We start from the raw sequence: 26,967 nt of genomic DNA, 5'->3' as shown, positions 1-26,967 counted from the left end.
AGATTGTAGAACTATAGGCACTTGGGCCCACAGGCCAATAATTCAAACTACACAAGAAGTGTTAACTATAACAATTAATTTTAATATAACTTTGCAATTCACAAAACACTTTCATAAACATAATTTCATTTAATTTTTCCCCAAACCATATGAAATACAGTAGATTGTTAATTTTCTAGTTTTTAAAAATCTTTCCCAGTTTTGTTTTTCTTGTATCTTTGCTACAATAGTGAAATCAACCAATTAGATATAAACAAAGTTTTCTTTCACAAGGAAAATTCTTAGAATCCAAATCTTGCTTCTCCCCCTCTGAAAGAGTTATTGTTTTTATTGCCAGTGTTGAAAAACATCCCACTATCCCTTAGGACTTAGATTAGCAACAATTATTTCCTAGCAAGACCAGTATAGAAAGTCTCCTGAAAAGCTCAGTTTTGGCCAGCTACTCAGATTTAATGGAACATTTTTAATCTTAATAGGAAAAGGAAAATGTAATATTGCTTAAAGTATGGTTATCTACCTGTTTAGCAGGAACCTTAAATGTATAAACTTTCAAAACAATCAAAATGCATATTTTCTTAAAAAATAATAATAAGCCAACCCCAAACCTTTAACCTGCTGTTAAATTTAAGGAGGTCCTAAATGGTAGGAAATATAATTTGAAAATATTTTTGTCACTTAACATTTAGTTTATGTATATTGAGTGGTCTTTAAAAAGCTTCGTATCAGAAATAGGCTTCCATCAATAAGTCTCTAGAATTTATGCTCTACAACAGTACATGTCTCTGTGCTGTCAAACATACACGGACCTTTTGCAAGACCCTGGAGATAGGCAGTCTAGGTAATACCATACAGTGAAAAGGATCGTCCTTTTCAGAGAGCACAGTGGTGTGTTAGCAAATGTTACAAGCATATTAAAATCAGAAATGTTGGACTCCAGGGATTCTATTAAGTATCTCTTACTTATTTTATTATAGAATAAAGAAAACCTATTTTAAAATATTCTTAATTAAGTATAAAATGGAGGTAACCCTGCTGCTGTTTGATTCTATAAAATGTCAGTAATATTCCTAAAATCATCATATAATGAAAATATATTTTACATAGTCTCAGAATAGCACAAGACATATAGGTTTCCAAAGTTCTCATGAAAGAGATAATTTGGATTTCTGTAGACAATTAGATAAAATTATTAATAAAAACACCTAGTATTTAGAGTATACCTCACAAAGGTAACTTTTAACATACAATCATAAAGTTCAGATAAACCAGAACCTGGTTTTATTTTAGATTTCATTTGGCAATTTTTCATAGCATCTAGGATGAAGTTTTCAATGAATGGTTTAACTACAGTATATTCTGAACTCAGAATCAGTAAAGGTAAACAAATTACCTATTCCAAACTGAAAATCTATTCCAAGAACTCCAAGATGCAACTAAGCTCTCATCCAGTAGGCTACCATATTTCATTCTGAGATTTCCTACTTACAACCCAAATTCTGCACAATTCTAATATTAAAATCACCTTTACTGACCACCCCTCTCCTCCAACCAATGCACCTCAACTGAGACCTACAAGAACTTTGCTTTAAGACTACCAGCTTCAGGTCCACAAACCTTGCTCCTTCCTCCTCTTTGGCTTAATGCTTAAGACCACCCACACAACCTTCTATCAACCATACTTCTAAATCTAAAGTTCCTTTCATTTTAAACAGTCCCTAAAATAAAATCTTCTCCACAAAAATTAAGTGATAAAGTTTCCCTAAATGTTACCCTCAAAATGAAAATCTTTTGCAAGTCTTCACTACTCAATAATGTTTACTTTCTCAATAAGTATTTGCTTAACACTATTTTTAATGTATTTCTTTTCCAAACTGATTTATTCTTTCAATGTGTTGTCTCCATGACTATATAATTACCTAAGATTATAAGCTTCCAGAGTTCTGACACAAAACACTAACTTACATGGAATAACACATAATATAATGCCATGCTAACTTAAACAAACATGTTTCACAAATGTTTTTCAGCTGAGCTTCTGAAGCTCAAATTCTCTTTCATGTTTTGTGGTTCTAAAGGTGTGATGTATTACATCTTGAGGGATTACATAAAAGTCATTGTTAAGAAGACAGCATCAGTTATAAGTGGGCTCTAGAGTAAAAAAACTTGGGATCATATTCCAATTCAGTTACAACCTGTTACCTTCAACATGTTATTTAAACCCTCCAAATGTTTGTAAAAGACAATCCTACAGTATCTACCCCAAAAGGTTATTAAGATTAAAATGTGTAACTTCTCTAAAACAACAGTGGTTGCTATTCCCAGAGATCAATCATATGATTTGCCTAGGACAGTTCTGATTTACCTCTGTTATCCTAGTGTAAATAATAGCTCCCCCCTATCCTCTAGCTCCTTCGTTCTCAAAAGTAACCTGGTTCAGATAATAAAATACATGATCAGCTGTGCTAGTTATTGAACCACTTTTTCTCCCCACAACTCCAAACCACTATTCTATACTCAAATTGTAATACTAGGGCTAGGACTATGAAAACTACATTTCTCCCTTGCCACCTGAATTTTTGTTAGGCTCCACTAATAGCAGCACTAGAAGATAAAGACATAAAGGCAGGAGAGGGAAAGAATCTTGCTGTTTCCTGTTTGCTTGTTATTCCTACCAGCATTCCAAGAGCAACGGCTCTTCATTCCAGTAGCGACACTTAGTTCGTCTCCTGCTTTTCTCAGCATTCCCCATACCAGCTTCATCATTCCCTATCTACACTACCACCACTTACCAGTGGCCCCTCCTCAGATGTCCAAGTCCCTGCTTTGCTGAAGCTCTCCCCAAAGTGTCTAGTAACCACAACCTCTATCTTGGTCCCCTAGGCCTAGGGGTGGTAGCTGCCACCTGAAGTTATGTGTCCTTTCTGCTTTTGTTTTGGTTCTCCAGTACCAATGTAACCTATTCCTTATATTACACTGCTAAAATTGTAATACATTACATATTGTGGTTTTTTAAATTATTTTTTCTTTTTCACATTGGTCATCAGAACATTGTAAATGATCTTTGAAAAACACATCACTATTAAATCCCTAAGAGATTTTACTTCCAGTGACTAGCATCAAAGCTCACCAGGAAACCAGAGTAGCAATGCACTAACCAAGTTTAGTAGGTAACAACTTTCTCACATCATGAAATGCCACTGCATAGTAAGTAGGATCATAAGGATAAATATAACAAATACCTACTTCCCTCTTTTTACAAAAAAAAATCACTCTTCAGTCAACTGCACTAGCCAGTATTTTTTCCTTTCCACTCTACAGTTACTGATTATGAATACTAGAAGAAACAACAATAATTCATATCCTACTGTAAGGTGAGTCTTCCACAAACATGAAGAGCCCAGATGAACACTCTTCTCTAACCCACAGTAAGAGAAGAAACAAAGGTGCTAGTATCCCAAGGAGAAAGTATGTATACTAAGAAAAAAGAAGGCCGGGTGGGGTGGCTCACACCTGTAATCTCAGCACTTTGGGAGGCCACGGCGGGCAGATCACCTGAGGTCAGAAGTTCAAGACCAGCCTGGTCAACATGGTGAAACTCCACCTCTACTAAAAATACAAAAATTAGCTGGGTGTGGTGGCAGGCGCCTATAATCCCAGCTACCTGGGAGGCTGAGGCAGGAGAATTGCTTGAACCCAAGAGGCGGAGGTTGCAGTGAGCCAAGATCACGCCATGGCACTCCAACCTCGGGGACAGAATGAGACTCCGTCCCCCCCCCAAAAAGAAAAAAGACAAAATATCCATAAAGTGGCAAAAAATAGCTTCACTATTCCAATAAAGTCATAGAAGACTCGCAAAAATAGATTTACTTTTACTGTTTTATTTTTCACTTTCCTGGAAATCAATACATTTCATGATCAAGACAGAGGCAACTCATCAGTAAGTGCGATAAAAATGTTTTAATTTCAAGGTCTGTTGCCCTGAATGTTGTTATGACTGTGACCATTGAATTTGTATTCAAAATTAAGTTTTATTCTAGTTAACTTGCTGATAATAGTTTGTGTATCTATCCCCACCCAAATATCATGTTGAATTGTAATCCCCAGTACTAGAGGTGAGGCCTGGTGGGAGGTGATTAGATGTCCTCACAATAGTGAGTTCTCATGAGATCTGGTGGTTTAAAAGTGCTTGGTATTTCTCTTACTTGCTCACTCTGGTTTTCACCGTGTGATGTGCCTGCTCCCCCTTTGCCTCTACCATGATTGTAAGATTCCTGAGGCCTCCCCAGAAGCAGATGCTAGCACCATGCTTCCTGTAAAGCCTGCAGAACCGTTAAGCCAATTAAACCTCTTTTCTTTATAAAATACGCAGTCTTGGGTATTTCTTCATAGCAATACAAGAATGACCTAATATATACTTGCTTTCTAGATAACTGTTTGAAATGTCACTACTGCTATAGTGTTCCCTACTGATTTTGTGTTAAATTTCTAGTGGACAGCCCTTAATGTAATACTCTTAAAAGGCTCACAACATTTAAAGTGCCTCAAATTATACTGTACTTTAAACTTAAAATTTAAAACAAGAATTCTAAAGAAAGATTGCTGAAATAGACAACTCAATTCCCTTCCTGGGACAGCCCATAACACCAAGTACTAGATTACGAGTGAAGGATCCATATAGGTACTATTTTTCCTATGATCCATCTCCATAACCACTTGTTTCCCCCTAACATACACTTCTACAAGGCAGAAGAGCCCACCAATGCTTGGAAAGTCTGTCTCTACTATTTCCTGGTGAATCACAGACTGTTCCTTTATATAGGTTAAACATAGACTTAAATTATTTCTGTGGCTTACAGCTTTCTATTTTCACCACTGTGACATTTAATTGAATGATAATTATCTTAACAAATCAAAATTCCAAAATTTAAATCTCTCACTTAGTCAAGAAGTTCGAGAATTCAAATTGTATTCATTCAATTCGTTTGAGGAAATATTCAGGAAAAAATTAACTTTCATACTTATATTGATACCAAAAGAGTTAAGAAACATAATACACAAGGATAAATGGGTCTATCTGCACAATACTTATTCCCTCTAAACTCAAAGACAGGATTCTTAAAAAAGGGATTAGGCTTACATTGAGTCATCTTGTATTAAAATATAGACTGTCAAAATTGATGAAATGTTAGGTAATGGAAAATGTGCCATTCTATTGCTATTTGTATTTCAATTTTGTTTCAGAAACTAGTAAAATTATAAAGAGGAGATTTAAGAAATACACTCTTGAGGGTTAACAGATACTAGGAATAAAAACAAATTTACCAAACTTTAAAATACTAATAAAATAAGCATTTTATTAATGAAAGTCTGGAAAACGTGTGCACCAAAATAAAAGTGACTATTAATGTTAAATTAAAAAACCTTCAAAGAACACATATCACATATTCAATTTTTAAAAACTTTATATAAAAGCTCTATTATAAATACAAAGCTAAACTATCTGAGTACTAACAACATACTTCATACAAAGAAACTTAACAGTAGTAAAATACAAATACATAAGATGCTTATTTTTGGTCCTTTTGGATAAAAGAACTAAGTTGGTTTTTTTCAAATGGCTCCAGGCACAAAAATAGAATATAAGATGATAACTGCAACATTCTTAGTGTTTATCCTTGTAATTCTTTAAATGTCACCAGTCATAATAGCAATGAACTCCTCTTGGTTTACTGTGGTAAGAAAGAAAATGAAACAGTCAGAAATACAAATATTTTATTTTTTCAGAGTCCACGACTACCATTTTACACTAAGTATTTAAAAAATTTTACATTATGCAAAATTGTTACATCAAGGCATGGCTTTTTGCTTTTACTTCGTTAGGAAGTGGAACGTGTTTATTAAATGTAACCTCTTGAATGCAAAAGTACATATAATGTGATAAACATTATAAATTAGTATTCTATAATGTTAACTGGGGAAAAGACAATGTTACCAAAAAAGTCAATCACAGTCATGTTTGTACATACTTGCTAAAACATTTTAAATGCTTGACATTTCAAAGTTCTTTAAACAATCTTCTTTATAACCTTCATTCTACTAGTTCATTTAGCAAATCCTTCCTTTACAAGTAAGCTTGAACATATCATGCATGTAAATTCGATTTCTAAAGAATGAAAATATATTAAAATTATAAGAAATTATTATTTTTTAAACTTTTATATGCTTAAAAGCCTACGTTAAAGAATAATTAAAACCAGGTCACCATACCTCAAAAGTATCAATAAAAATGGCAATTTGAAAAGATTACAGATTTAATCTTAATCGCCAAGGTAATCCAGCAACTATATAGATGTAAACGCAGAAAATAATCATGGATAAGGACTAATATTTAGTTTGCCAAAATTATAAATATAGTAAGAATATCCAATTTATAAAACATAATGTTTAAGACAGCAACCTAGAATAAGAAATCAGATAATCTTATTGAATATAATTTTGAAAACCCAATATATGCACACATATCAATTAAGAAAAATGTTCAGAAGATACTTCTACTAAGTATTTAGCATTTAGCCCTAAGACTTAATACATACCTAAGCAAGACACAAGTTATGAATGATAATTTTGATAATGCCAAAAGAAAACTACAGAGACATTAAGACCTGGTTTCTAGTCATAGCTCTGCACAGAACAGTTCTGCATCTCATTTCCTTCATCTGAAAACACTGAACTATGAGATGATGTTTTAGATTGTTTAACTCTTATTTACCATAGAAGGTATTATATGAAAATACACCATTGAATCAAACATTTTTAAGTGGCTAGTGAATGCCAATACCACAATAAGTGTTGTGTAATATATCAAAACAGACACCAGGCTTCCTATTCTGGTATACATTAAAACTGAAATGAGAAAGATATTATATGATATTATAAAATTATTGTTAACTTTCTTAAGTGTAACATTGATATCATAGCTTTATGAAAGATATATCCTTGTTCTTAGTAGATGGATATGCTGAAATATTAAAGGATCAAGCTTTCTTTTGTTTTATTAAAATTTAATTAATTAATTAATTAATTAATTTATTTATTTATGAGACTGGCTAACTTTTGTATTTTTGGTAGAGACGAGGTTTCACCATGTTGCCAAGGCTGGTCTTGAACTCCTGGGCTTAAGCAATCCACCTGCCTCAGCCTCCCAAGGTGCTGGGATTACAGGCATGGGTCATGGTGCCTGGCCTAAAGGATTGAGTTCTTAATATACGAAATTTATTTTCAAATGATTGAGAAAAAAACATACACATGACAGATAAAGCAAATGCGGTAAAATACTAATTATTGAATCTAGGCAGAAGGTACAATGGTGTTCACTGTAGTAGTCTGACAATTTTTCTCTACGTTTGAGAATATTCATAATGAATAGTTAGAAAAAATTAGCCAATTAAAAAATGTTGAGGAGATAAAACATGGTCACAGGGAATGAAAAGAATATATACTGCACTGGTTCTAGAAACCACATAGAAAACCATTTTCGATAACTATGTTAGTCAGTTTTTATACTTGAAACAGAACAAATGTTTTATAACATAAAATACTATTTATTATTAAAATAAAGACCAAATCAGTGTTGAAAAAAATCCTTCACAGTGGTAAAAATTATTACTAATGAGAAAAATTCAGGTAAAGGTAAATCATTACTTGGGCTCTAAAATAAAAACACAGATTCTGGAAAGGAGGTAGAAAGGGAGCTGGGGTGGGAGAACACCATCAGAAATACAGTCAAGAAAGAGAATAGTGTATGCCTCACAGAAATAAGCTAAGAGTTAGGAAAAATGCACCCTCCAGAAGCTGACAGGGAACTATGAATCCATGCAATCAGTATTTAACATCTATAAAACACTATAATAGACATAGTAAGACCGTAATACAACATCTATAATACTCTCAAACTACTTTCAAGAATCTTACAAATTGAAGTAGTGATCTTTAACCTTTGCAGTTAAATAGCCATGCCTGAATATCTTAGGAAAGCTATGATCCCTCTCTGTTTCCAATAAATAAAGCTCAAATACATAAAATTATTAATCAATTCAGCCAGTGTGCACCTTCACTGAAGAACCCCCGATTTAGACTGAGGCATCTAGACCAAATAGGAAGCAAGAGTATGTTCTTAAGAACTGTATTAAGAGAAAGAACATAAAACAGCCTTAGAATGATTTGATTACAAATCATTTTAACAGTGTAATACAGCCATGATTAAAATATTCAAAATCCAAAAAGTACTTGTTACTTAAAGATCTAGAAAGCCTGTAATCCCAGCACTTTGGGAGGCCGAGACGGGCGGATCACGAGGTCAGGAGATCGAGACTATCCTGGCTAACATGGTGAAACCCCATCTCTACTAAAAAATACAAAAAACTAGCTGGGCGAGGTGGCGGGCGCCTGTAGTCCCAACTACTCGGGAGGCTGAGGCAGAAGAATGGCGTAAACCTGGGAGGCGGAGCTTGCAGTGAGCTGAGATCGGGCCACTGCACTCCAGCCTGGGCGACAGAGCAAGACTCCGTCTCAAAAAAAAAAAAAGATCTAGAACTTTTTCTTGATCTGTAAAATTTCAATACTCAAACTGCACATATTTTAAGCTTCATATAGAAGTTTGAAAACCACAAAACACTTAATTTTATATTGTTTATACATAAAACTTTAAATTATAATAGCATTTCAAACACATTTAAAACTACAGTCAGTCTTCTGTAACCACAGGTTCCTCACATCTGCAGATTAAACCAACTGCAATGAAAAATATTTGGGAAAATAATACAATAAAAAAATACAAATAAAATAAAGTATAACTATTTACATAGCATTTACATTGTATTGGGTATTATAAGTAATCTAGAAATGATTTAAGGTATACAGGAGGATATGTGAAAGTTATATGCAAATACTATGCCATTTTATACAAGGGACTTGAGCACCATAGATTTTGTCATCCTTAAGCGACTTGGAACTAATCTCCTGTGCTTATCAAGGGACAACTGAATTCCATGATTCATACCTAAAACATAGTACTTAAACCCCAAAAGTAAAATTAGAAAGTGGCTCAGGAAATTAAACTAGTTACTTTACTACCAGTCTTGTAGGCAGTTAAAAGACAATCTTCCATACCTCTGTACATTTGGTTTTATAACCTTCTCTATTAATATCTTAAATCAAGTTTCTATATCTAATAAATCTACCACAATGCCTAGCTTAAAATAAGCATTTGGTAAAACATTTATTGAATCAAGAAAATATGACACTTTGTTTCCTTTTATATTGCCTTCTTTAACAAAATTTTTCATAAATCAACCATTTCATAGAGTGAATCTTATTATAAGTTGCTAACAATAGGAATTTTAGAGAACTAAGTAGATTAAGTACCTTAGAGACCATCTGGCTTTGAAGGGGAAAAGCAAATCTTAGAATTCGAAGTTCCAACTGAGTATGTTGCTAATACACTGCTTCCTATAATAGTATGTAATTTTTAAAACTCCATAAACATAGAAGTCTAGTTAATATTTTACTTCATAGCCCAAGAGGCAATACAATATTATATTTAAAAGCACATTCTTTGCCATTATGGAGATTTGATTTTGAGTTCTGGCTCTACCATGTACTGTATTAGCTTTTGATAACCTGGGGCAGACTATTAATCTCTCAAAGCTTTAGTTTCCTCATCTATATATATATATCTATTATACGTATGTATAGGTATATTATTATATCTACTTTACAAGTTATTATGGAAATTAAGTGACATAATTCATGCTAATATCCAATACAGTAACTGCTAAATAAATGTTAACAAACATCATCATTATTTAAAAGATGATCCATTCTGGCTTTTCAAAACGTTCCTTTCATTTTTTCCAAAAGATGTGCTGTGTTTTATTTTATATATGTTGTGGGCGGGGGGGAAGTGACTCTTTCTGTATCATTATCACAGCTTTATGTCTATCTTGTAGTACATCTTATTTACCTTTAACTTCACATTCGCCATGTTTATTATTTTATATACCCAGTATTTTTAAAATTTCATTGCTCTTAGATACCGAAAAGCATGAAAAAGTCACAAAGACAGAAGAATACTAAAGTTCACAAAAAAGATAGCAAGGTCTAATCTTTAGCAGTTTAACATATAAATAAAGTGGTTTTTATCTCAACAAAACTTAAGTTTCCAGCCAAAAGATTCCATATTAAGTGTATGAAAGTATCAAAACAATCTGTTTCTCTAAATGCTATAGGCCTTCAATGGAAGTCTCATGATTCACACAGAGAGCATTATGGGAAGCTTTTGAGAAAAAGACGGTGTTTAATACGTACCTGAGAGAATGAATCACATTTCAGCAGGCAGAAATTAACATTAGAGCATTCTTAAGAAACAGTACGACGAAATGAACAGCATAAAAATGTGTTTTCAGGACAGAGTATTTTGACAAAATGTGTACATATAGGAGGTGAGGGTTAAAGAAGAAAAGTGGAAGAATACACTGGGAAATAAAATTACTCAAGGTGGGACAGATCACAGAAGGCTTTGAAGTTTACTCTGTAGGCACTGAAGAATCGTTCCAAGTGCTTGAAAAAGGAAATGGCATTATCAAATGTATATTTTAGGAAAAGAATGAGACCAAGAGACTGAAGAAGAGGTTAGAGACTTTTATATGCCTAAAGGGCAATCAGGACACTACAAGAGACTGCCAAGTGAAAGCAGGAACCACATCTGCCTTTTTCATTGTGTAGCACCAGTCAACACACAGGACACTGCACCCAGTAGGCAGCCAAGGTAAGAATAAATGAGGCTCATAACATTCCTAATTAGAAATTAGGGCCTGAACTAGGACAGCCACAGTGGACAAAGATAAAAACAGATTCAAAACATTTGAAGGGGAAAATCAATAGAACTTAGAACTTAGCATGCAGGTTGAGGGAGAAGCCATTAAAGACTGAAATTTTATTGAAAGGCCGAAATTTTGGTGATGTTTCACCTTCAGAGAAAAGTGAGGTGCCTTCTTGAAGTGTAATTGGTTTTAGAGATCTGCTTCATTCTAAACTGAATATGTGAATTATTTAGACAGAAGGCCCATTACAAGAAGCGGTAAGTTTACAAAAAAGTCTTGCAAGTCATTTGTTTTTAGAAAAATGTATTACACGTGTAGTATCAGGAATACTTGGAAAATATGTTTCACTTAAGACTTACTTTCTCCATCACCATCTTTGTCAAATTCTTCTATCATAGCTCGAAGCTCTTCATCACTCATGTTTTCACCCAATTCTCTAGCAACACGTCGCAAATTTCTCAAGCTTATTTTACCTGAATCATCATCATCAAATAGTTTAAATGCCTTGAGTATTTCTTCATGGGGATCTCTTTCCAATATCCAGTCTGTCACTACAGTTTAAAAAAATATATATTTTAATAAACCTGCATAGTCACAAAGGCATTCATTTGTGATATCAACTAAATATTAGATGAGAATTAAAGCTGTGACTGTCAACATTTAGTCTGACAATAAAATGTCAAATGAGATCCCCAAACCCCGAGATAAACCTGAAATTAGAAAAACCAAATCCATACTTTGAATGTTAACCTTTTTATTATGAGCAACTTGTCTTATTAAAAAAGTAAGCAAAACTGTATCACACAGAGGCAAAATTAAAAGGACTACATTTATGCCATATTTAAGATCTACTATAATCAAGAATTGTACTAGGCTCCACTGACATCAAGCACACAAGGAGTGTGTCATCTACTTGTGGAGAGACATACCAACAAAATAATTGGAGCTAACTAAATAAAAGCTGCTTGCTAACTAAATGTCATACTAACACTGATTCTTCCTCAAATTTAATCCAACTTCAAAACAAGAAAAACTGCGAAAGACAAAAAGTACTGCCATCGCAGACACAGGCACAATCTCAAGAGAGCAGATGAAAATTCCACTAATACCTTCGTGATTAGAAGAACCTCTTGGTTTTCCAAAATTTAGAAAGTAGTAAATAGGATCAAATCTGACTATAGCAGGAAAGCCCACCCAAAAAAAAAACCTGTGGAAAGAAGGTCTCCTTAAAGCTTACCCGTTTTGTTTGGATAAATCACTCTCAGACAACTAACTAAAAATAAATGTAGTTTCAAACCTCAATGGTAATTGTGTATTTTAATACACTAAATATAATCATATATAACAACATAGTAATAAGCTTAAGTATTTTCAATTTTACCAGTCTTCAATCAATAGCCACAATAAAAATTAAAATACAAATCTGTGGCATAAAATTGTTGTTACTAAATAAAATTCTAACAATATCTAAATAAATATCTCTGAAGTAATTATATACACTATCTGCCACTACAAGAAAAGGTATTTATGGCCTTTACTATGCTATTAAAAATAACTTGGTCCTGTTAAAGGTTACAGAATCATAAAATAAAATAAAAAAAAAAAAAAAAAAAAAGAAAACTGCTTATAGATGGAAAATACTGGAATGTTTAAAGAACCCAGAATGAAAAAAATACAAAGTCTCCAACAAGTTACTGTTTTGTGGCTGTTTCACCTATATTAGGTTCAATAATCACCTATTCAAATGACTATTATATCATCTACACATATTTTCAATAGTTTCCTTTTATCCATTAATTTTATCCAAAAAGGCTGCCAAGTAACTAATTGAAGTATATTACTGTAAGTATGCAAATCATCAAAGCTCATAAATATTCAGTCAAAAAGGAGCTGGCATATCTACAGCCATAACACCAAAATAAAATACCACACTTAACTCTATGGCACATACTCAACTTATTTTGAATTTAGTCCCAACAAAAAAGCAGGACAAGGAAAAAAAGTGTTAAGAAATTTTCTTCACCAATTAAATAATTTACATGACAGGTGAACCAAAAAAGCAGCTTGCTGAAAGTATTAATGTACTTAAAGAAGCAACAGGGTGATTGGGGAACAGATGGGGCTCCAAGATGTATAAATTCTTATCCCACTGGTACTTTAATTGTGTTAGTTATTTCAGAGCTATGTGTCTATATATTCTTTTATCAATATTCTTCCTTAAAATGCAGCTTTTCTTGGGAATTATAAATGCTCATCATTTTGGACAGCAAAAACATTACCTAATATATAACTTTATAATGATTCTCCTCCATGCCTTCATGTTCTATTCTTGTTCCACAAAGTAGAATTTAATTACAAGAAATATATTTATTTTCAATGAAAATATTAGTAAACTGATATAGAGGCAGTTAAGGTGGGTTTCATTTATTTCACAAAACTCCAAATTTCTGTCCATGTAACTGTATTTTCAAATGATTTAATTACACATACTATCAGAAATGTACTTCTTCAAAATACTTTCTTAGACCTTTCATGTGTAAAAATCACTTAAGAATACGGCAAATCCAAAACATCACATCAAAAGTAAATTAAAAATCATTGTAGGTAATGCTAGAAATACAGCTTTAACTGTTATTTCTCAATGTCTTTTGGAAACTTCTATCCAAACATACCAGTGAGACATGTTGGACTCCAAATTCATTCCACTACCACCATGGTAACTGTAGCTGCCTCCTCTACCCCCACCAAAAGATAACAGCAACATTGACAGCCAGATTCCACATTTGAAAAGTATAAATCATTTTCAGTCCCATAAACTTAATCAGGTCCTATAGTACTGAGAATACTATTTTTTTTTATTTTTGTTTTGAATCAAGGTCTCGCTCTGTTGCCCAGGCTGGAGTGCAATGGCATGATCCCAGCTTACTGCAGCCTCAACTCCTGGGCTCAAGCAATTTTTCCACCTCAGCCTCCAAAGCAGCTGGGACTACAGGCATGTGCCATCACATCTGGTTAATTTTTTTTTTATTTTTTGTAGAGAGACAGGATCTCACTTTGTTGCCCCGGCTGGTCTCAAACTCCTGTGAGCAAGCAATCCTCCCGCCTTGACCTCCCAAAGTGCTGGGATTACAGGCATGAGCCACCAAGCCTAGTCTCTTCTTTACTCTTAAATGTATTTTCTTTTCACGCTCGCCATCCTCAGCATAAAAAATAGTATTTTCTGTCTGCAGTCTCTCTTCCTTCCATTGCATCATCCATAATACTCTCATCAGTTTTATTTCTCAAATATATCATATCCTCTTCCCTTAAAATTTGTGAATGATCCTCTGCTAACTAAAATTAAAAATCTTTTAAGTTTTGCAAGACTTTACCAGTCTGGCCCAATCCTACACTTCCAGGCATTTCCCTATCGTCTAGCCCAGAACACTATCTAGTTTCCCAAACACGCTATGCTTCTAGTACCATTCTTTGTTGTTGCTGCTTTCTAAGCCTAGAATGCTTTTTCTCTACTCTTCCTGGCAATCTTGGAATGAAATCCTACTCACGTTTCCAAAGGCCTAAATTTAAAATCTCCTCTGCAAAGTCTTCAATTCCTCTATATCAGGGATTAACAAATCTTTCCTGTAAAAGGCCAGACAGTAAATACTTTAGGCTTTGTAGAGGGCCATAAAGTCTCTAACTACTCACTCTGCCATGGTAGCACAAAAGCTGCATGAAAGAATGGGTGTGGTAGTGTACAAGCAGCAGCTGAATTTGGTCCAAAGGCTATAGTTGCTGACTTCTGTCCTAGACAAAATTACAATTTACCACATAGTACTATAGCCTGTTGTCACCTATATGTACATTGTAAACTCCCTGAAAGAAGAACCTCTTAGTAACTTTTAATTAAGTCTTCTTCCTAACCCCAGTACAGTACCTAATACCAAAAAATTCAGTGTTAAATAAGCAAAATGAAGACAATAATACAGTATTATAATCTGAATCAGCAATAAGTAGTACATGTCAAAAATAGTGTACAAACGTTTGACTTATGTTGGTGTTCAAGACAGAATTCCTAAAACATCTATGTTACTCACTAGCCTCAGGATGTCTTGACCCTAAACTTACATTAAATATATTTTAAAGCTTTTTTCTAGTACTAGGAAGAATCCATAATAGTTAACTGCCAAACTTCATCCAGATAGATCTGTGGAACAGTATCCTCAATTAGTTCATAAAACTAGGACTCAAATGTTATGATTTAGAATCATTTGTCCCAAAGCACAAAATATATTAATCTGTGGTCAGTGATTAGTTAAAAATAATCAACAAAAGGGGAAATACATAGTTCTTGACTGATTCCCAAACAGTAATAAATTTTTATTTTACACCTGGTACTCTCCATAGGTAGCCTTAAGATAGCTAAGATAGCTGTCAAAAGGTTAATCTTTGAGTGTCAAAGCTGAAGTTTAGCCACATCTATTTATTCTAAAGGAAGCCAGTATTTCTGCTCTGTTAATAACATAGAACAGATAGGGCGTCAGGAAAAAGTGGAGGTGGCATGGGATTCTGGTCCCAACTGCCAATAAAAAAATCACAATTTTAAAATTGTATTCATTTAAGATGAAATAAAATATTTTGTAAAATTATTAGTGATGATATAGTGCTTACAATAGCCTTTATAATAAAAAGTATACACAGAGTCTATTTTATGTCCCAGTGATGCATATATGATTATTTCGAGCCCCTGAAACAAAGACAATTTTTTAAAGTAATAATAATAACAAATGCTTAGTAGCACTTACAACATGCTAGGCCCTTTTCTAGGTACTTTACATGTTATTAACTTAATCCTCAGAAGAATCTCATGAGAGAGTACAATGATCCCCACTTTATAGTTGAAAATGAGGCACAGGGTATTAAAAAGACCAAGTTCCAGAGCTATAAAGCGGCAAAACCAAGGTATGAACCAACGGAATCTGGTTCCAAGTGCTAAACCACTATACTGTACTAAACATACCTGGATTATAGCTCCTTCCTAATAGTATCATTTCCACTGTATCCTAATATCTTGTTTCTACAAATAAACAATCTAAGGTAAAACTAGGAATACTACGATCATAAACTTCAGGAGAGTGTCCATTCTGGGAGAACAAAAGGTAGCTCTCTCCCTCTCCTCAAATAAATAATTCTACAAATTAGAGGAAAAAAGGAAAATGTCCCCAACAAACAAGTTGCCTCTCTAAACAGTCATATATTAGTTCATAAGTTGAGTATCTTCTGTGCTGTATTTTTTTTCTCTTAGGTTTATCATTTATTTTCCATCTCAACTGCTTTTGACTCGAGCATTTGGATTTTAAAAACTGACTAATGACATGAATCTAAATTTTCTCTGCGTATACTAATTGCCATTTCTTTTTGCTTCCCATATTGCTTCTTGATGAATATTTAAAAGAAGGGGTTTGTGTATATAACAGAATTTGTTCCAAATATCTTAAAATACTTATATGATGTGCTTATATCGTGACCCATTGGTTTAGGGGGGAAAAAAAAGAAATAAACCTGAATATTTATATATTTTGTAGGTAATATCCTAGACAATAGTAACATCCTTGTCTTCCAGACTCTTCTATTTTGAAAAAGCCTGGTCTATGTATGCTATAAATAATTCACTAAAATCAACCACACAAACATTTAGCCATATTAAGCCTATGACACATTATCTTCAGTTGGTGGTACTAGGATGTTTTCTCCTGCTTCCAGTATGCCCACTGCCTCCTTTACTACTACCCTCTAAACAGATGACTTTACCCACTAAGATCAAGGTCATCCAGAGGATGTAGCCTCTCATAAACTCTGTCAACCTGAAGTCGTGCATTTCATCTACGGCCAGAGATACCAACTACTACCAGTTCTCTCTTCCCCACTTAGCCAGCAAAAATCACATACCAGAAAGGTCTTGGGAAACATTTTCCAAACAGCAGGATATCAAATTTTCTGTTTTAATGAGCAAAAATAATTTTTTGATCACCCTTCAAGTTTTATCACATAATATAAATACAAATAACTTGGAAAAGCATCTTTCCATAAAAAGCTACACAGTAGTTCCTTGGTTAGAATCTTCACAACAAAACAAAAGACAAAACTATAAATCTCAGAGCAAAGCCATATTTTTTCTTTGAAAAATGAAAAAAGTAAAAAAAAAAAAAAAAAAAAAAAATCCAACAAGAAACTGAAGTAAGAGCACCAGTGATACACCAGTGCTTTCTATAAGAAAATCCATAACCTAGAGAATTTAAAATTTAAAAAGCTCATATTCAATCAGGACAATTTTCACTAAACAGCTGGCTATTACAAAAAGACTATTAAAATACCACACCAACTTCATTAAAATCTTCAAAAGGTGATTTTCCCGTGTGGGCTTCTCCTGTCATAATCTTAAGAATCTTTTCAGTACATCAGCTTTTTTACATAAACCCCAAGGGCCTCTGCATTGGCCCACGCCTTTTGGATTAAAAGGGAAAAGCCAAATTATAAAGCAATCTTTACAAAAGAATTTCTAGTTATTAAGCTTTTTACTCTTAAAGAGATGAAAAACACACACATTAATAAAATATAACTTTTTTGCATGTTTTACCTCTTTAAAATAGCAGTGACAGTGTAATTGTTCTTCACTACTGAAATTAAGTATGTATAAGTTTTTTCATTTATAAATTGCATTTTTATATGACAAAGTAACCAACAAGTGTTTACAGATTTTACTATATAAAATGCACTAACTTACTGCACAGATAATTTGACTGTTATTTGTTATCAAGGGATTAACAACCAAAATGAGAAAAAGGCATAGCATAAATATTAAACAGTTATATGATAGAAGAGATAAAACATTAAAATAAGAATTATCATCAGTATCTCCATGATTAGTTATTAGGTAAATGATAGGGCTAAGGACCCTGAGCTTAGAGAAAAAAGAGATTTTGTTACTAGTAACAAGGAAGGAAACATGTTACTGACTAGATAAGTCTTATTTGGAAAGATTCAAGTTGTTCCTTGAAGGACAGATGAAGAGGGCATTTGGGAAGGATGACTAGTATTAAAAGAAACACTGAAATGAACAATAGGTTTGAAGGACAACGAACAGAGCAGTTTACCTCACCTGAATTACAAGAGTTCAGGTGAGATAAACTGCTCACCTGGATTAGAAGGTGAATTCCACGTGAATTAGAAGAGTTCGGGAAGAAGAAAGCAGTTAGCAAATGAAAAAAGTAGTTGGTGGCAAAAGTGTAGAGAACATTCAGTAGAAAGCAAAGGAATCTGAACTTTAAGTAGTATATAATGAGGAGTTATTAATAGTAAAGGTTTATGAGCAACTAACAATTTATAAGCAATGGTGAAAGACTTTTTAAACTATCTAAATTCAGTGGTAGTGTACAAGGTGAACTACAAGTAGAGAAACCATTTAGGAAGCTCCAGGTATGAAATAAGGTCCAAAACCAAGACAGTCAATGGTTACTAATGTAAGAGACACTATAAAGGCAGACTTGATCAAATCTGGGTAACCAAAAATAAAACAAAAACAAAAAACAGTGGGAAAAGAGAGCTAAAGAGGACTGCAAGATTGAGAAAGCTAGACTTACAGGCCTATTAACTGCTTTTATACATTCTATACTGTCACTGCATAGTTTGTATCCCTACTTGGAATTCTAATGCTTAAAAATCCCTTACGAAATTACAAAAATTAAAACTACCAAATAAACACTTACATTCACCTATCCATTAAGGCTATTAAAAATCTCAAAATACTATCTTTCCCACTGTGCTGAAAGTAAGTCCCATTCTACCCTAAACCCAAATCTCTCCTTATACCCTGACAAATAATAATTTACAAATCCCTCTCTACACCTTGACATTCTGGGTCTTAAAAGTCGACATTTTTACCTATTAGCATGTGTCAACATCAAACAGTACTGAAGTTGTTTGTACCACAGAAAGTGGATCGAGACTATGTTACTAACAAACACAAATTATGAGATTAAAAGACAACAATCCCACAGTCCGAAAACAGTATGAGTCACCAAGAAACAAAAACAAAAAAACAGTGAAAAGAATATGGTAAGAATAGTTTAAATTCCAGTTTGAAATCCTTTAATGATGTCAGTGAAAAATAAGCACCTTCCCTAGGAATGTATTGTTACATTTAAAATGCTATTCGTTTTATCACGTGAAAAGATTTTCTAAAACTGTGTTAGGAGTTCTTTTCAGTATTATTATAGAATCTAACTACGAATGGCTTAAAATGCCTTCTATAGTTCCAAACCAATTTAGTTAAAATAATTACTAGAATTTAATGTAAGCAACTGTCAAAATGCAAATCATTTTAACACCAGAAACAATAGTATTTTATAAGTATAACCATTACCTTTAATTCATGATAATTCTATTGCTTCAATCTTTGGGTCTGTAATCAAATAGTTCAAAACATCTTTAATTTCTTGTTCTGTTCCCTCAGACAGTTCTCTTCTTGTTTTTCTCTTTGTTTTGTCTACTACAAGCTCACTTTCTATGAAATGGAAAGGAAAAAGCCCTTAGTCCACTGTATCTCTTTACTAACAGAAATTAAACCAATAATTGATTTTCTAAATTTTAAAAATGAAAGTACTTTGAGAAAGATAGGGAAACTTTCCCCTTTATGAGTCAAGTGCCCTTGTTTATTCCATAGTGTAAATCAAATTGCTATAAATACGAACTTCCCAAAACTAAAGCGTGTTACAGATTATTAAAAGAAATGAGGACCAAACTTTTCCTTTTCCCAGCTTTTATTTATTCCCACTTTCCCTAGCTTTTATTTATTCCCACTAATGTTACTGTGGAAGAAACAAGAACTGTGAATAAGCAACATTACTTTTATGTCTGAAACTCCAACCAAAAAAAAACAAAACACTCACAATATTGTACAAGAATGTTAAAGAAACAAAAAAATCTCCAAATGAAACCAAAATTCATAACTGACAATCACTATATATCGGTTTACTTTTGATAGTTCTGATAATTAAGTTCATAAAATTACTACAAAAAATACAACTGAGTTAACTTATATTTTGGGACTGTTGGTTCAAAATGTTTTTAGATTTCACGTTTCTAACAGTTTGGCAATTTACGTGTCATTTCCTCCACTGATATTAACAAATCATCCAAAATATTAATGAGTCTAAACATATGACAAATATTAGATGTCAAAAAAGTATACAATATTTGTGCTTCATAAGTCTTGTCTCACTTAACATGTAAACTTGGAGGTTAAACTTCTCATAAACTCTGGAAACGCTTAAAGAAAAAAGCAAAAATTACTTTAAAGCCAGAAATGTTTTCCTTAAGAGCTGCCCATCTAAATGTGCTCCAAGTTTTCCAATGGAGCCGCAACACTGGTATAAGAACAAGTTTTGAAACATACAATCCGGTAACACATTAACATGTCAAAACCAGTTGACTGTGTTTAAAACACGTATCTAGTTGCATTTGAAAGTCGTTTTGGCCTCTGAACGCTACCAAAAAAAAAAAAAAAAAAAAGCTAGGAAGTGACCAGTAGATGCAGTATGACAAAGCTGAGGAAGATCTTCCTTTCATGAGACCTGACTTGACACAAACTTGGTTATTCCTGGGATCAGTCTTTTTCTTCCTGAGACTTTTAGAGGCCAAGTCCAGAACCGACCCACCCCTGACCCCATCCAAGGGTACCATGATTATCCCTTAGCAGAACATGGAACATTTTTAGAGTGTCCTAAGTATATGTATAGTTTTACGGTACAACGTCTACATAGGGGGAGCGGGCAACAGAGGGTTAGAGGTTAGAACTGAAAGGTAAAGAAACGAAAGAAACAGGAAATCCAAGAGACAGTTTGCCAATTAGTCACTAAAATGGGTTTCCAATTACACCGTAAAGCAGGACCTTAGGAGAAGAGGAGTTTTTTGTTATTTCCAAAATTTATAGGTGGATGATTGCATCGGCAGCGGAGCAGCCGAGGTGGGGCCCTGGCCAGGCATACGAATTGAATGAAGGGATGTTCCGCGGCCTGATCTATCAGAGCAACAGAGTAGAAGCCTCGCGATATTTCATTCCCTCCTCGCTCGCAACTAAGCCCATTTTTTTGGTAGTCCAAAGCCCTACGCGCTGACAGAAATAACCTCCTTAGCAGAAATGCACTGGAAGTCTCGTTCCCTGCAGGGCACCGGAGCCCAGAGGGTGAGTGATCCGGGCAGGCTGCCCTAGGCTCCTTTCCCGCATCCCAAACAGCATCCCGTGCCTCGCCACGGCCCCAAACGGCCTCCCTTCCACACACACCCTCCCTAGGTCCCGCTCCGGGGTGTGGAGAGCACTGCCGCCTCCTTATTACCGACCTCAGAGCTAAACTCATTATCTCTTCGGACAGAGTCGTTCCTCTCAAGAAACGATTTTAACCCCTACCCAAAGCAGCAACACTCCCACAACCGTTCAACAGACACGAACGACCTCAGCGGCCTCAGGGACCTCCCACAACATAGACACTTTTGAGCTGGATTGGTTGAAATGTCGCTATGGTTCTGCCCATTATGGCGGAAGCTTTACCATTTTGTTTTCATTGGGTATGCTTTACGTCAATCAAGAAAAAAACCTTTCTCTCCCCCACACACCCACCCCGCCCCTCCATGCCTAGGGCCGCTCTCACCCTTCGGATTGGCCCGATGCCTTTTTCCCCGAATCCTTTGCGGGTCCGGCCTCCGATCCCTGTGTGGTGGTTTGGGTAGTGGGAGCTCTCCTCTCTCGCGTATTGTCCTGCGGTCTGTGGGCCGACGTTCGAAAACTGGATGGATAGCTTGGACGGTGGGAAGGGAAGGGACACGCTGCAGGCCACCCTCCGGCTAGAAGGAGGCAGTAGCTGAGGAACAAGGTCTGCAAAGCGTGGCTCTGCTCTGTTCTAAAACTTTGGATGGCCTCAGTACCTAGGGAATGTGTTTAAAATGCAGACTTAAATGCCCCTTTCTCCATTCTAATTTCAGTAGGTATGAATCTGCGTTTGTATTCCTCGCAAGCCTTCCAAGTGATTCTGAGGCAGGTGCTGTGACTATACTTGGATTATCACAGGGTTAGATTATCAGGCTATTTATGGTAAAGCTGTATCTAAACCGCCCTTCCCTCTCCTTTTCCTCCTTTGAACTGTTTGAAACGGATTTGTTAGCTTCTGTCTCTTATTTTACGGTGCTGTAAATTGTTAATACACATGAGACTGTATTCACTACCAAACCAAGTCTCCTAAAGCTCACTTGAATGTCTACTTATTCGTCTCCCTTACAGGTTCAATTTCTTGAAGGCCATGATTATATCTATTTAACGCTTTTCCTTGTACCTAATAAAATGTCTGGTGCATAGGTGCTCGGTAAATTAGGTGGAATCTTTTGAAAACCCACAAAATACTGAGCTAAACAGCAAATCTCATAAACGGGAATAAAATAGCCTGAGGATGGGAGTTGAAGGCGGAGAATATATAAACATATGTTTAAGGGATGTATATAAAATTTTAGAGAAGGGAGAGAGCACAAGATAGGCTTCCTAAAGAGGTGGCATAAACGTTAGACCTAGAAGGATGGGCTAAATTTGCACAAGTAAAGATAGTATGCTAGAACAAGCTAAAAATTAGCTAAGGGATAGCACCCCTAAAAAACGAAAGCGGAACTTTTATTTTGTTCGTATTTTAAATTTTGAAGTACCTTTATAAATCACCTTTGACTCTAAAAGGAAAGAGAAATTGTAATTACTAGAACATAGTGATATTGAAAAAAACTATATGTTAACATTTTAAGATACAGACCAAACTATAGGAGAACATTATTTTAAATAAGAAAGAATAAAAATAGACCAAGCATTTATTTGAAGATGTTAGAAATGAAGAACAAAATTGTATAATTGAAATTAGGAAGAGGAAATTAGTAAAGTTAAAGTTGGAGAACAACGTTTTAAAAGGAAATGGTCAAATTGATAAAGTACTCATAATCTGGTGTAAAGCTGGTTTTTGGCAATACCAGTGAAATTCAAAGACAGGAAGTGTAACAAGAAAAGGAATAGTGCCACTAGTAAGGTTGGTAATTTAATAAAAGGGAGGTTTAAAAATTATTAAAATATTTTATACAATTTTATACTGCCAATAAATATTAATAGAAAATGAAATAGTCACTTTTCAAGGAAAACATAACTCAAAAAAGGTGGAAAACTGAATCAAGTCAATAACTACAGACAAGACTGAAAAAAAGATGCCAAATTTCTGTACCCTCAAATAAAAAGCTTCCAGCCCACTCAGATTTATGGGTAAAAATCATAAGAGCTGAATCTTGTGCTTTAAACTCAAGTCATAGAAAATGATGGAGAGCTTCTTAGCTTAATTTTTGAAGCTGCCATAATCTTTAACATCCTAAAAGAACATTTAAAGTCACTCAATGTAAGCTTAGTGATGATGAAGGCTATACATGTTGCTCACCATTGTATCCCCGGTGCCTGAGTCATATTTGATGTTCATTTGTGAACTTAAGTGCAAAATTCCTAGATGTTAGCAAAATCAGTTTGATACTGTCTTAAAGGAGCATTTCTCTATAACCAAATTGAGTTTTTTGTTGTTGTTGTTAAGTGCAAAGATAATTCAAAATATAAATCTGTGTTAAATATAGTGTTAAGGAAATCATCTCAGTGTCAAAAAGACACTGAATAATAGGCAACACTTTTTCTACTAGGATATAAAGTGGGTTTAGAAAATACTTTTAAAATATGATCGGCAAAATACTTAAACACCAGTGTTTCTCAAACCTCATTCCTGAAGCACTAGAATTTTGTGAGATGCTTTTGGTCTCAGAGTGAGTTTTATAAGCAAATAATTTGGGCAAACAGATTTTAACATGTTTTCAATAGGGTATCCTTTTAAGAGTGACAAGGAATTTACACGCATCACTTTTATTATATTTAGTGAGAACTAGTGACAACCACTTCTTGCTTCACAGGAGTCTTGAGTCAAATCTCTAGATGGAAAACTGCTCTGCTGAAACTTGGGGTCGGATCATCTGTTTCTGAAGATAAGACAGGTGATTACACTAATTTAAATCTAAATTTGATGCAATCAAAATTCTCATTTTTCTTGAACAAAATTATTCCAAAGATCTCAACAGCAGTTGCATAAAAATAACTTACTAAACTGTGACAACGAATAATAATACAAAAATTGCTCTATAGGACAGTAAAATGTATTTGGTACAATGGTAATCAGACCAGGAATTCCAGAGACAGCCAAACGTAAATAAAAATTTCTGCTTTGAGAAGGTAGTGACAGGAGTGTTTAGTCTGCCTCCTAAAGCCTTAATAAAGCAAGAGTTCCTCTATCACCCATGCTGGAGTACAGTGGCATAGCTCACTATAACCTCGAACTGGGCTTAAAGGATCCTCCCACCTCAGCCTCCTGAAAAGTTAGGACTACAGAAGCATGCCATCATGCTCAGCTAATTTTTTTTAAATTTTACACTATGTTGCTATGTTGCCCAGGTTGGTCTAGAACTCCTGGTCTCAAGTGATCCTCCAGCCTCAGGCTCCCAAAGTGTTGAGATTACAGGAATTAGTTCCCATGCCTAGCCAATAAATTAATTTGTTAAGCTGAAGTCACCTGGAGAGGGGCCATCAGCAGACTAGGTATTTCAAAAATTATTGGAAAGATCAAAAGAAATGTGGAAACTTGTTGACAAATGAAACAGATCACGGAAGTGGCATCCCATAATTTTTCCGGAGGTGACTAATGTTTCACAGAGAGTTGATCTGCCTAGCAAAGTCCCAGGGAGACTCCAGGAATGGAGTTCTCTTGTACAGTAGAAGGTGAAATGAGAAGGGGGCTAAATACACAACATCAATTTAAAGCCTCTTTAGGAAACCACTGTACTTCCATTCCTCCAGATTCCTCTCCCCAGTATTTGGTCTCTACCTCTATCTAGAACTCCACTCTTTTTTTTTTTTCCTTTTTTAGAGACAGGGGTTCTCTCTGTTGCCCAGGCTATAGTGCAGTGACATGGGCATAGATCATAGCTCACTGCAATCTCACTCAACCTCCTGGGCTCAAGCAACCTCCCACCTTGTGTCTTGGCCTCCTGAAGTGCTGGGATTACAAGTGTGAGCCACCGCACCTGGCCTAAGTCTTTAAAATGAATGAAGAATGAAAAACCATCAGAGATGTGAAAATCAACAACATGAAAGATGAAACTAAAAACTATTTCAGGAAGACTCTGAGTCAGCTAAGGAACCAAAATAAAATAATAAGAAATTAATAATAATAAGCTTCCTAAGAAGTACTCAAGAAAATATTAGAGAACAGAATACTCTGAAAAAGGAACATCAGATAATAAGAAAAGTCTGTTGAAAATAAACATATGAATGTAAAAATTAAAATGGCAAGATGATTTAATTGAAAAAAATCACAGAACCTGCAGTATTCAAACAACATGGAGAATTTTGAAAAAAAATATGGAGGACTAATTTGTTATTTGACTAATAATTTCTGAAAGAGAACAACAAGAGGAGGAGGAGAAAAATATCAGACATTGAAAAGATATTTCAAAGAACTGAAGATAAATACAGGTCTCTAAATTGATAGAACACATTTAATACTGAGCAAAATTATAGTAAAAGAACACACCTAGACACATAAAGAAGATATTTCAGAGCATCAAAATAAAAAGGCCTAAAAACTTCCAGACACAAGAATCTGACCTTTTATAAAAGAATAAGAACTGAGCTAATATCAGATTTCTCATCAGAAACTTTAGATGCCAAAAGATAATACCTTTAAAATTGTAACTGAAAATTATTTTGAGCTTAGAACTTTATTTCCTGTCAGAACAAAAAATCAAGTGTGCGTACATAATAAAGAGTTCAGAAAGTTCAATTATATACTCTTTCTGAAATATGTACTCCAGAAAAGTAAGAATGAAATCCAAAAATAAGATAGATGTAAAATACAAGAGTGTGGCATAGAATGACTGACCCATCAAAAATGTCCATGTCCTCCTAATCCTTGAAATTTGTTAATGTTACTTTACATGGAAAAAGGAACTTAGTAGGTGTAATTAAGGTTATTGAATGGTTTTACTAGGCTTTGGGCTTTTAGGTCCTTAACAATCTTTTGGAGTCCTTGTTGGGCCTCAGGTCTAAGCGGGTACTGGCTTTGGTAGGGAAAGGAGGCGGAATCCTTTAGTTTAACTTGAATGGGACAGGATTCTTTGCTCGTCCATATTGTCCTTCTGTTGCCCAACTTCCGGATTAATTCCTTCCTCACGTAAGGGACAGCCAACTGTGTTCCTTCTCTTATGTTCAGGTGTATAATGGCCCCTGCTTTTGCTAGGATGTCTTTCCCTAACAAAGGAGTGGGCTTTCAGGCATAATTAGAAAGGCATGCGAAAAGAGTAAAGTTCCCCAGTCACAACTTAGTGGCTGGGAGAAGTATCTAGTGACTGCCTGTCCTAGGACCCCTTGGATAGTGACAGATGTAGAGGACAGTTGTCCAGGACAGGAGAGTAAGACTGAGAAGGCTGTGCCAGTGTCCAGGAAACAGTTAATCTCCTGGCCCTCAATGGTCAAGCATACCTGGGGCTTTGTGAGGGTGATGGCATGGGCTGGCGCTTGCACTGGGCACCCTCAGTCCTGCTGCTGGATCATCTGGTTAGTGGCTTCTGACTTAGAGGATCTTCATCCCCTGGGGTAGTGGGCCTTCCAGTGATTCCCTTGACATAAGGGGCATGGACAAGGGGATGGCTTATTTCTACTCGGACAGTCTTTTTTAAAGTGTCCTTGTAGACTACACTGGAAGCAAGACCTATTAGGCATTCGATTTGCCCAGTCTTTCCCTTTTGCAGAGCCTCCAAAGTCTGCCTGCCTGAGGGCCATAACTAAAGCAATGGCTTTTTTTTTTTTTTTCAATTCCATTTGTCCCATGCCATCAGCTCCTCCTGAAAGAACACATTCCTCAACACATCACAGCCTTGAGCACATCACATCCCCCCATATGCCTCCACTTCCTGGGCCCGACACAAACACATCACAGCCTTGAGC

At 35.0% G+C, this 26,967-nt stretch overlaps 1 protein-coding gene across 1 annotated transcript; it reads right to left on the bottom strand.

Annotated features, from left to right (window-relative positions):
- Nucleotides 1-3,862: 3,862 nt before the first annotated feature.
- CETN3 (centrin 3) lies at nucleotides 3,863-21,426 on the bottom strand. Its single transcript, XM_017890518.1, is given in 7 exon segments — nucleotides 3,863-5,729; nucleotides 8,109-8,180; nucleotides 11,354-11,431; nucleotides 17,239-17,347; nucleotides 19,276-19,296; nucleotides 19,298-19,421; nucleotides 21,258-21,426. Coding segments are annotated over 7 exon segments (465 nt in total). The 5' UTR covers nucleotides 21,275-21,426; the 3' UTR covers nucleotides 3,863-5,685.
- Between the last annotated feature and the right edge of the window lie 5,541 nt (nucleotides 21,427-26,967).

This window comes from Rhinopithecus bieti, unplaced genomic scaffold (genome assembly GCF_001698545.2).
Source record: "Rhinopithecus bieti isolate Rb0 unplaced genomic scaffold, ASM169854v2 scaffold_17861, whole genome shotgun sequence".
Lineage (NCBI taxonomy): Eukaryota > Metazoa > Chordata > Mammalia > Primates > Cercopithecidae > Rhinopithecus > Rhinopithecus bieti.
This window is presented reverse-complemented; position numbering and strand designations above follow the sequence as displayed.